Genomic DNA, 12,231 nt, shown 5'->3' with positions numbered 1-12,231 from the left:
TTCAAAAAGGGCTCTAAAAGTGAACCTGGAAATTATAGGCCAGTAAGTCTAACCTCTATTGTTGGTAAAATATTTGAAGGGTTTCTGAGGGATGTTATTCTGGATTATCTCAATGAGAATAACTGTTTAACTCCATATCAGCATGGGTTTATGAGAAATCGCTCCTGTCAAACCAATCTAATCAGTTTTTATGAAGAGGTAAGCTATAGACTGGACCACGGTGAGTCATTGGACGTGGTATATCTCGATTTTTCCAAAGCGTTTGATACCGTGCCGCACAAGAGGTTGGTACACAAAATGAGAATGCTTGGTCTGGGGGAAAATGTGTGTAAATGGGTTAGTAACTGGCTTAGTGATAGAAAGCAGAGGGTGGTTATAAATGGTATAGTCTCTAACTGGGTCGCTGTGACCAGTGGGGTACCGCAGGGGTCAGTATTGGGACCTGTTCTCTTCAACATATTCATTAATGATCTGGTAGAAGGTTTACACAGTAAAATATCGATATTTGCAGATGATACAAAACTATGTAAAGCAGTTAATACAAGAGAAGATAGTATTCTGCTACAGATGGATCTGGATAAGTTGGAAACTTGGGCTGAAAGGTGGCAGATGAGGTTTAACAATGATAAATGTAAGGTTATACACATGGGAAGAGGGAATCAATATCACCATTACACACTGAACGGGAAACCACTGGGTAAATCTGACAGGGAGAAGGACTTGGGGATCCTAGTTAATGATAAACTTACCTGGAGCAGCCAGTGCCAGGCAGCAGCTGCCAAGGCAAACAGGATCATGGGGTGCATTAAAAGAGGTCTGGATACACATGATGAGAGCATTATACTGCCTCTGTACAAATCCCTAGTTAGACCGCACATGGAGTACTGTGTCCAGTTTTGGGCACCGGTGCTCAGGAAGGATATAATGGAACTAGAGAGAGTACAAAGGAGGGCAACAAAATTAATAAAGGGGATGGGAGAACTACAATACCCAGATAGATTAGCGAAATTAGGATTATTTAGTCTAGAAAAAAGACGACTGAGGGGCGATCTAATAACCATGTATAAGTATATAAGGGGACAATACAAATATCTCGCTGAGGATCTGTTTATACCAAGGAAGGTGACGGGCACAAGGGGGCATTCTTTGCGTCTGGAGGAGAGAAGGTTTTTCCACCAACATAGAAGAGGATTCTTTACTGTTAGGGCAGTGAGAATCTGGAATTGCTTGCCTGAGGAGGTGGTGATGGCGAACTCAGTCGAGGGGTTCAAGAGAGGCCTGGATGTCTTCCTGGAGCAGAACAATATTGTATCATACAATTATTAGGTTCTGTAGAAGGACGTAGATCTGGGGATTTATTATGATGGAATATAGGCTGAACTGGATGGACAAATGTCTTTTTTCGGCCTTACTAACTATGTTACTATGTTACTATGAATTATATACTTAACAAAAAAGTGTGAAACAACTTTGATGACTGCTTTGCACACTCTTAGCATTCTCTTGATGAGCTTCAAGAGGTAATCACCGGGAATGGTCTTCCAACAATCTTGAAAGAGTTCCCAGAGATGCTTAGCACTTGTTGGCCCTTTTGCCTTCATTCTGCGGTCCAGCTCACCCCAAACCATCTCGATTGGGTTCAGGTCTGGTGACTGTAGAGGCCAGGTCATCTGGTGTAGCACCCCATCACTCTCCTTCTTGGTCAAGTAGCCCTTACACAGCCTGGAGGTGTGTTTGGGGTCATTGTCCTGTTGAAAAATAAATGGTGGTCCAACTAAACACAAACCGGATGGAATAGCATGCCGCTGCCAGATGCTGTGGTAGCCATGCTGGTTCAGTATGCCTTCAATTTTGAATAAATCCCCAACAGTGTCCTCAGCAAAGCACCCCCACACCATCACACCTCCACCATGCTTCACGTTGGGAACCAGGCATGTAGAGTCCATCCGTTCACCTTTTCTGCGTCGCACAAAGACACGGTGGTTGGAACCAAAGATCTCAAATTTGGACTCATCAGACCAAAGCACAGATTTCCACTGGTCTAATGTCCATTCATTGTGTTCTTTAGCCCAAACAAGTCTCTTCTTCTTGTTGCCTGGCCTTAGCAGTGGTTTCCTAGCAGCCATTTTACCATGAAGGCCTGCTGCACAAAGTCTCCTCTTAACAGTTGTTGTAGAGATGTGTCTGCTGCTAGAACTCTGTGTGGCCTTGACCTGGTCTCTAATCTGAGCTGCTGTTAACCTGTGATTTCTGAGGCTGGTGTCTCGAATAAACTTAACCCTCTGAAGCAGATGTGACTCTTGGTCTTCCTTTCCTGGAGTGGTCCTCATGTGAGCCAGTTTCTTTGTAGCGCTTGATGGTTTTTGGGGACACTTTCAAAGTGTTCCCAATTTTTTGGACTGACTGACCTTAATTTGTTAAAGTAATGACGGCCACTCGTTTTTCTTTACTTAGCTGCTTTTTTATGCCATAAAACAAATTCTTACAGTCTATTCAGTAGGACTATCAGCTGTGTATCCACCAGACTTCTGCTCAACACAACTGATGGTCCCAACCCCATTTTATAAGGCAGGAAATCCCACTTATTAAACCTGACAGGGCACACCTGTGAAGTGAAAACCATTCCCGGTCACTACCTCTTGAAGCTCATCAAGAGAATGCCAAGAGTGTGCAAAGCAGTCATCAAAGCAAAAGGTGGCTACTTTGAAGAACCTAGAATATAAGACATAATTTCAGCTGTTTCACACTTTTTTGTTAAGTATACAATTCCACATGTGTTAATTCATAGTTTTGATGCCTTCAGTGTGATGTACAATTTTCATAGTCTTGAAAATACAGAAAAATCTTTAAATGAGAAGGTGTGTCCAAACTTTTGGAAAAACCAAGAAATTACAAAAAAGACCTAAAAAGTACTCTTTAGTGATGATAATTAAAATATTGAACTAGAAACCACACATACCAAACAACCAATGGCGGGGAACCTACAAATAGGATCAGATAGTCCCTTTTATGGTCAGTCTACGTTGAGCGGGGGCGCCATATCGTATCATAGGGTGCCAACCTCCGCTGCAAGGAAGGAGTTCCATTAGGGTGAGGCACGTCTATCTTCCCTAGCCATTTCCTTATTAGCTATTATCTATATCCAATTTGGACTCGACGACTATCTGATCCTGTGACCTGACCTGTGCTGTGGAAAGGCAGGGAGGACTCTGTATGTGCAGGCATTGGATGCTCCAGCTTTTCACCTCACCACAGTGTGGCTGGCTGCCACAATTAAAAGGTTAGAAAAATAGGAGACAAAAAAGCGCAAATAGGGTCTCCCCAGGATTGCTTCTAATCAATTGTGAGAGAACTGCTCACCTGGTGGTACACAGTACAAGCGTGTAGTTTGTCAGCTGCTGCAGATCCACAGGACGGCGCTGCGACATCTCAGAACCGTTATAATAGATGAAATGTGGATTACATCCGCGCTGCTGCGACAAATAATGGATCCAGATATAATTGTAAGATGTTTGGGTGGTTTTGAATTGACCACCCGAACACCTTACAATTATATCTGGATCCATTATTTGTCGCAGCAGCGCGGATTTAATCCACATTTCATCTAGTTTAACAATTAAAAGGTTAGTCTTTACAACACACAATAAAGCACTCTGCCACTCCTGTGGTGAACTAGAACTCCCAGCATGCCAGAGGATCTGCAGGACATGCTGTGAGTTATAGTTCTCCCAATGGGATCTTCAAGCAGCATTCCAGTGTTATTTTTCAGTTATGCAGTGGTGCTTTATATATAAGCCCTGTGCCCCCATTCTTATACTCACCCTCCAGCATCTTCATGTAGTACTTTACATACACCACACTGGTCCCGCTGCGCCATCTTCTACCCGCAGCTTCCAATATAATAGCATACTATTATATATAATAACACCACATATAATAGTATGTTATTAAATTGTACGACTTTTTTTTTTGCTTCAAATATTTTTTTCCCTATTTTCCACCTCTAAAACCTGGGTGTGTCTTATAGCCCAGTGCGTCTTCTAGTCCGAGAAATACGGTATTTACCACAGCTGGCATATATAGCCCAGCTAGCATCTTCTATACACGCATGCTGACTATGACGTATTGTTGCTTTAGAGCACGCAGAGGTGTTAATTAGGTTGTCCACTACTGGACAACCCCTGTTTAAAGGGGTCAGTAGGATTGACCCTCCTAATATATCTATATGAACATGCAGGTCATGGGAAGCTGAATAAAATGATACCTTGATATCTGTGATGTGATGTCTTATTCCAGAGAATCCCACGCTTGTCTTATATGTAAATCAGTTGTTTTAGGTTATGGGACACTGGTCTGTATGAGAATCTGCCTTCACAGATTATTTTAAATAAAAGGGGTCATTTACCAGTGTGTGCAGCTTCCATCTCACAGGCATCCAGTGTTGTAATACAAGAAAAGCTGTGAGAGCTGCAGCAAATGTGTTTGTAAGAAGACAAAGTTCAGTTCTACTGTTCTGTGTAAGTTAAGTCTCACACTGGTAACTCCTCCTTGCATATAAAATAATCCCCGGAGGCAGATTATCATGTAGATCAGTGTCCGGCACATAGTCCTAAAACTGCTCATTTATAGGTATACTAGCTGAAGAGCCCGGCGTTGCCTGGGCATAGTAAATATCTGTGGTTAGATATAGCACCTCACTTCTCTTATTTTCCCTTCACGCCTCTCATCCCCCCCCCCCCTCATTTTCCCCCTCACATCTCTCATTTTCTCCCTTACACCTCTCATTAACCCCCTCACTCCTCTTATTTTCCCCCTCTCTCCTCTCATTCCCCCCTAACACTTGTCATTTCGACCTCACATCTGTCATTTTCCGATCACGCCACTGTTTTCCCTCTCATTTTCACCTCACACCCCTCATTTTCACCTCACACCTCTCATTTTCCCCTCAGTATATGCATGTTTGTCATCTCCCTTATATATAGTATACACCTGTATGTCATCTCCTGTATATAGTATATACCTGTATGTCATCTCCCCTGTAAATAGTATATAACTGCTGTATGTCATCTCTTCTGTATATAATATATACCTGTATGTCATCTATAGGCAGCACGGTTGCGCAGTGGTTAGCACTGCAGCCTTGTAGCGCTGGGGTCCAGGGTTCTAATCCCACCCAGGACAACATTTGCAAAGAGTTTGTATGTTCTCTCCGTGTTTGCGTGGGTTTCATCCGGGCACTCCGGTTTCCTCCCACATTCCAAAGACATACTGATAGGGATTCTAGATTGTGAGCCCCATCGGGGACAGCGATGATAATGTGTGCAAAACTGTAAAGTGCTGCAGAATATGTTGGCGCTATATAAAAATAATAATAATAATAATTATTATTTATTATTATCTCCTCCTACATATAGTATATACCTGTATGTCATTATACTGCAGCCTTGCAGCGCTGGAGTCCTGGGTTCTAATCCCACCCAGGACAACATCTGCAAAGAGTTTGTATGTTCTCTCCGTGTTTGCGTGGGTTTCCTCCGGGCACTCCGGTTTCCTCCCACATTCCAAAAGACATACTGATAGGGATTATAGATTGTGAGCCCTATTGGGGACAGTGATGATAATGTGTGCAAAACTGTAAAGCGCTGCGGAATATGTTAGCGCTATATAAAAATAAAGATTATTAATATATATATATATATATATATATATATATATATATATATATATATATATATATATATATATATATATACATACATATATATATACATATATATATATATATATATATATATATATATATACACACATATTTATATATATATATATATATACATATATATATACACATATATATATTTATATATATATATATATATATATATAAATCTATATGTGTGTATATATATATATATAGATATATATATATATATATATATATATATATATATATATATATATATATATATATATATCTATATATATATATATATATCTGTGTCATCTCCCCTGTATATAGTATATACGTGTCATCTCCTCCTGTATATAATTTATACCTGTCATCTGTTCCTGTATATAGTATATATCTGTCATCTCCTCCTGTATATAGTATATACGTGTGTCATCTCCTCCTGTATATAGTATATACCTGTGTGTAATTTCCTCCTGTATATAGTATATACCTGTCATCTCCCCTGTATATAGTTTATACCTGTCATCTGTTCCAGTATATAGTATGTACCTGTATGTCATCTCCTCCTGTATATAGTATATACCTGTGTCATCTCCCCCGTATATAGTACATACCTGTATGTCATCTCCTCCTGTATATAGTACATACCTGTGTCATCTCCCCCGTATATAGTACATACCTGTATGTCATCTCCTCCTGTATATAGTACATACCTGTGTCATCTCCCCCGTATATAGTACATACCTGTATGTCCTCTCCTCCTGTATATAGTATATACCTGTGTCATCTCCCCTGTATATAGTATATACGTGTGTCATCTCCTCCTGTATATAGTATATACCTGTGTCATCTCTCCTGTATATAGTATATACCGGTGTCATCTCCCCTGTATATAGTATATGCCTGTGTCTCATCTCCCCTGTATATAGTATACAGTTGTGGCCAAAAGTATTGACACCCCTGCAATTCTGTCAGATAATACTCAGTTTCTTCCTGAAAATGATTGCAATCACAAATTCTTTGGTATTATTATCTTCATTTAATTTGTGCTAAATGAAAAAACACAACAGAGAATGAAGCAAAAAGCAAAACATTGATCATTTCACACAAAACTCCAAAAATGGGCCAGACAAAAGTATTGGCACCCTCAGCCTAATACTTGGTTGCACAACCTTTAGCCAAAATAACTGCGACCAACTGCGTCCGGTAACCATTTTAATGAGTTTCTTTCAATGCTCTGCTGGAATTTTAGACCATTCTTCTTTGGAAAACTGCTCCAGGTCCCTGATATTTGAAGGGTGCCTTCTCCAAACTGCCATTTTAAGATCTCTCCACAGGTGTTCTATGGGATTCAGGTCTGGACTCATTGCTGGCCACCTTAGAAGTCTCCAGTGCTTTCTCTCAAACCATTTTCTAGTGCTTTTTGAAGTGTGTTTTGGGTGATTGTCCTGCTGGAAGACCCATGACCTCTGAGGGAGACCCAGCTTTCTCACACTGGGCCCTACATTATGCTGCAAAATTTGTTGGTAGTCTTCAGACTTCATAATGTCATGCATACGGTCAAGCAGTCCAGTGCCAGAGGCAGCAAAGCAACCCCAAAACATCAGGGAACCTCCGCCATGTTTGACTGTAGGGACCGTGTTCTTTTCTTTGAATGCCTCCTTTTTTTCTCCTGTAAACTCTGTTGATGCCTTTGCCCAAAAAGCTCTATTTTTGTCTCATCTGACCAGAGAACATTCTTCCAAAACGTTTTAGGCTTTTTCAGGTAAGTTTTGGCAAACTCCAGCCTGGCTTTTTATGTCTTGGGGTAAGAAGTGGGGTCTTCCTGGGTCTCCTACCATACTGTCCCTTTTCATTCAGACGCCGACGGATAGTACGGGTTGACACTGTTGTACCATCGGACTGCAGGGCAGCTTTAACTTGTTTGGATGTTAGTCTAGGTTCTTTGTCCAACATCCGCACAATCTTGCGTTGAAATCTCTTGTCAATTTTTCTTTTCCGTCCACATCTAGGGAGGTTAGCCACAGTGCCATGGGCTTTAAACTTCTTGATGACACTGCGCACGGTAGACACAGGAACATTCAGGTCTTTGGAGATGGACTTGTAGCCTTGAGATTGCTCGTGCTTCCTCACAATTTGGTTTCTCAAGTCCTCAGACAGTTCTTTGGTCTTCTTTCTTTTCTCCTTGCTCAATGTGGCACACACAAGGACACAGGACAGAGGTTGAGTCAACTTTAATCCATGTCAACTGGCTGCAAGTGTGATTTAGTTATTGCCAACACCAGTTAGGTGCCACAGGTAAGTTACAGGTGCTGTTAATTACACAAATTAGAGAAGCATCACATGATTTTTCGAACAGTGCCAATACTTTTGTCCACCCCCTTTTTATGTTTGGTGTGGATTTATATCCAATTTGGCTTTAGGACAATTCTTTTTGTGTTTTTTTTTTTTATTTAAGACAAATTAAATGAAGATAATAAAGAATTTGTGTTTGCAATCGTTTTCAGGAAGAAACTGAGTATCTGACAGAATTGCAGGGGTGTCAATACTTTTGGCCACAACTGTATCTGTATGTCATCTCCTCCTGTATTAGACCGCGTTCACACGTTATTTGGTCATTATTTTTACCTCAGTATTTGTAAGCTAAATTGGCAGCCTGATGAATCCCCAGCCAACAGGAAGCCCTCCCCCTGGCAGTATATATTAGCTCACACATACACATAATAGACAGGTCATGTGATTGACAGCTGCTGTATTTCCTATATGGTACATTTGTTGCTCTTGTAGTTTGTCTGCTTATTAATCAGATTTTTATTTTTGAAGGATAATACCAGACTTGTGTGTGTTTTAGGGCTAGTTTCATGTGTGAAGTTGTGTGTGTGTTGTGTGTGGCAACATGCATGTAGCGACTTTTGTGAGATGAGTTTTGTGTGGCGACATTCGTGTAGCAACTTTTTGTGTCAAGTTGCATGTGACAGGTTAGTGTAGCAAGTTGTGTGCAGCAAGTTTTGCGCATGGCGAGTTTTTTTGTGTGGTGCGTTTTGAGTATGTGCAAGTTGTGTGGGGCAACTTTTGCATGTGTTGCAACTTTTGTGCATGTGGCAATTTTTCTGCATGTGGCGAGTTTTCCATGAGGCGAGTTTTGCATGTGGCGAGTTTTGAGCGGCGACTTTTGTGTTTTGACTTTTATGTGGCGAGGTTGGTGTATGTGTGGTGAAATGTGTGCTGAGGGGGGTATATGTGATGAAGCACGTGGTAGTGTGCGGCGCATTTTGTGTGTGTTCATATCCCAGTGTGTGGTGAGTATCCCATGTCGGGGCCCCACCTTAGCAACTGTACGGTATATACTCTTTGGCGCCATCGCTCTCATTCTTTAAGTCCCCCTTGTTCACATCTGGCAGCTGTTAATTTGCCTCCAACACTTTTCCTTTCACTTTTTCCCCATTATGTAGATAGGGGCAAAATTGTTTGGTGAATTGGAACGCGCTGGGTTAAAATTTCGCCTCATAACATAGCCTATGACGCTCTCGGGGTCCAGACTGTGACTGTGACTGTGCAAAATTTTGTGGCTGTAGCTGCGACAGTGCAGATGCCAATCCCGGACATACACACATGCACATATTCAGCTTTATATATTAGATATAAAAAACATGGATTTCTCTGGAATAAAACATCAAATTGCAGATATCAAGGTATCATTTTATTCCTATAACCTACATGCTCATAGAGACTGATTGGGAGGGTTGATCCTAATGTAGATTCCCTTTAATAGGTAACTAAACTTTAAAGGCGGTTTTCATGTTTGGCAGGCAATTTAATTATTTGCAGATCGGTGGGTCCTACTTCTCAGGGCACAGCTCTTTTTGCTAAGCAGTTTGCAATAATCAAGTTACTTTTATTGTCTAAGGCAGGTGTTCCCAATCTGTAGCTCGGGAGCCACATGTGGCTCGCGGTCCCATGAATTGTGGCTCGCGGCTGCCTATCAGCTTGGTGCATTAGCTCCAGTTTTAGCAAACAGGTATGAAGAGCACATCTCAAAATGGTGAATTTTAGAGCAGATTTGGATGCACATATACTGGTCTTGGGGGTTTTGAGATTATTTAAGAATGGTATGCTGGAGACAAGATGACATCACCTGTTAGAGGAGGTGTTTGAAGCTGGATGTGACAGTGTCTTGGGAGTTCTTTATAGGAGAATACTGAATAGAGGGGGTATTGTAGGAACCCCTAGATCTTTGTATACTGCTTTGGGGTGATTGATTTTTGTGGAAAAGCTTTGGTTACCATTATACCTATAATGGGGGCTTTGGTTGCAACTAGCGTGAGGGGGAAAGGAGCTGAATGTAGCTCTCAACCCTCTCTCAAGGCTGGATGTGGCTTGCGACCCTCTCTGAGCTGAATGTGGCTCTCAAGGTCAGAAACGTTGGGGACCTCTGGTCTAAGGCTAAAGGAGTTATCGTGCGGAATTAGGTGGATGATCTATCTTTTCAGTCCTAGTAACTTACATCATCCATTGTATATGTGCACTATTATTATTAACCCTTGTTTTTCTTGTGTCCTATTCTAGATGCAGTGTATGTACTCTGCTATTCTTTGATCCTGCTTTCCATCGATCTGGCCAGTCCCCATGTGAAGAACAAAATGTCAAAGAGAGAGTTCATCAGAAACACACGCCGCGCTGCTCAGAATATTAGCGAAGAATTTGTAGGGCACCTTTATGACAACATTTACCTTGTTGGCCATGTTGCTGTGTAAAAGTTTAAAGCTGTTGTCTGGGACTAAGATATTGAAGACCTGTTCTTAGAAAAGTTCATTAATATCAGCATGGTCGTGAACTGCCGCTAAGACCTCAAGAAAAAAGATGAGGAACAGCATCCAATCCAGCTGAAAAAATAGAAAAAACGTTATTCTACCATAATAGTGTTTCGACCAGTAATGGTCTTTATCTTTATACCTGATAAAGACCATTCTTGGTCGAAACGTCTGATGGCGGAATAGGTTTTTCTATTTTTTCAACCTGGATTGGATGCTGCTCCTCATCTTTTTCTTGGAGTTACTTATGTCCAATTGGGTTTATGGACTCGGAGCGTGAATCCTGATGCTTATCTGATGTGCTGTCCGCTGCTTTTTTCCTCTGCCACGAAGATCTGGCTGCCGGAAGTTGAAAGTGCATAGAGCCAGGGCACCACAGCGCTGTACGCTTTAATAGCCGTAATCTGGTATTGCAGCTCTCGTTGACGTGGATGTGGCCTGAGCTGGAGTTCCTGAGTGTGACCACTATGCAGTTTGTGGAGCTGTGGTTTTCTAGCTCACTGTGTGTAATATTGGTGTCTGTGGACCCAGGTGTCAACTCAGCAGAGGGGTGGTGGGTGTTGAGTATTGATGAGGTATGCTAAGGATAGGTCATCAGCATCTTAAGTCCCGGTCAACACCTTTATTCTCTAAACTCTGAAATGTTAGTCAACTACTACTACAGCTCTCCAAAGCATTGACCCAGTTGGCGAATACAGGGTTACGATAGTGCTGGTCATTCTACCATCTGTCTACAATCTAATGATGCATTCTGTCATTTCTTAGCAATCTATCTTGGAGAATAATTATTTTTATGACTAGATTTGCCTATCATGTCTTGCACTTACCCGTGCCATTAGACTGACCTAGCCATTTATGACTGTTAAACTGACATAATGTAGGCCTTCTTCAGGGTAATGGAACTAAACACTAGACTTTGTTTTGGATCGCATTTACCAATGCATTTGTTTGTTTTTTAATATTTTGCAATTTGTACATATTAAACTAAAGAGACTTATAATCATAATATAAATATTAAATATGTAAAGTATTTTAACTAAAGCTGTGGTGTTTTGCTGATTCTTATTTTCCAATGGTAGTCACATAATTATGACATGCAATCAAAATGTTTAATACCACCAAGGCCAATTTAGACGGCGCCACTTCTGCCCGTAAACGAGCGCTGCTCAACACTATACCAATGGACCAGCATTCATTTATAACGATCATTGTTTGGAGACAGAATGATCATTAAACCACTATTCTGTGCCTGTACAGTCTGCAGGTTGCTGGCAGCACGTCCCCTGTTTCAGGAGAGCTGCCAGCCATGATTTATTGGGCCACATGAAGCATTTTTGCTCATTCATGTGTTGATCGGTGATCTTGATACAGATCTATGATCGGGATTGAACGTACTTAAATTTTGCTTGTGTAAATTGGCCTATAACAGGAATACTAAATGTAAGGGGAGAAATCTGCCCTCCTTTTACTGTATATTATAGCATATTACAGTCCATGTGTGAGGGAGGGGGGGGGTTTGGTTTCCCACAAGAAAATAAATTTTCCAACCAACATTGCTGATCATTCCATGGACAGGTTCACACGACCGTGTTAAAAATCGTTAGTTTCACCCAGAATAGTGGGACAATTTTTTTTTCTCACTTGCCATCGGTGTGCAGTCCATATACCGTACATTCCTTTCCATTTTTACAGCAACAGCTATTAACCTTTTAATTAGTTGTGTTTGTT

General features: G+C 41.1%; 1 protein-coding gene across 2 annotated transcripts in view; it reads left to right on the top strand.

The window, feature by feature from the left end:
• The window catches only part of FBXO8 (F-box protein 8), a 68,121-nt gene extending 56,577 nt beyond the window's left edge, over positions 1-11,544 (top strand). For both annotated transcript variants that reach the window (XM_069744244.1, XM_069744245.1), the window contains one exon: positions 10,259-11,544. In XM_069744244.1, coding sequence (XP_069600345.1) covers positions 10,259-10,446 — 188 coding nt within the window. In that variant the 3' untranslated portion in view covers positions 10,447-11,544. The remainder of the gene's footprint in view (positions 1-10,258) is intronic.
• The last annotated feature ends 687 nt before the right edge of the window (positions 11,545-12,231 follow it).

Source organism: Ranitomeya imitator, chromosome 1, assembly GCF_032444005.1.
Source record: "Ranitomeya imitator isolate aRanImi1 chromosome 1, aRanImi1.pri, whole genome shotgun sequence".
Taxonomy (NCBI): domain Eukaryota; kingdom Metazoa; phylum Chordata; class Amphibia; order Anura; family Dendrobatidae; genus Ranitomeya; species Ranitomeya imitator.
Note: the sequence above shows the minus strand (reverse complement) of the source record. Positions and strands in the feature narration are given on the sequence as shown.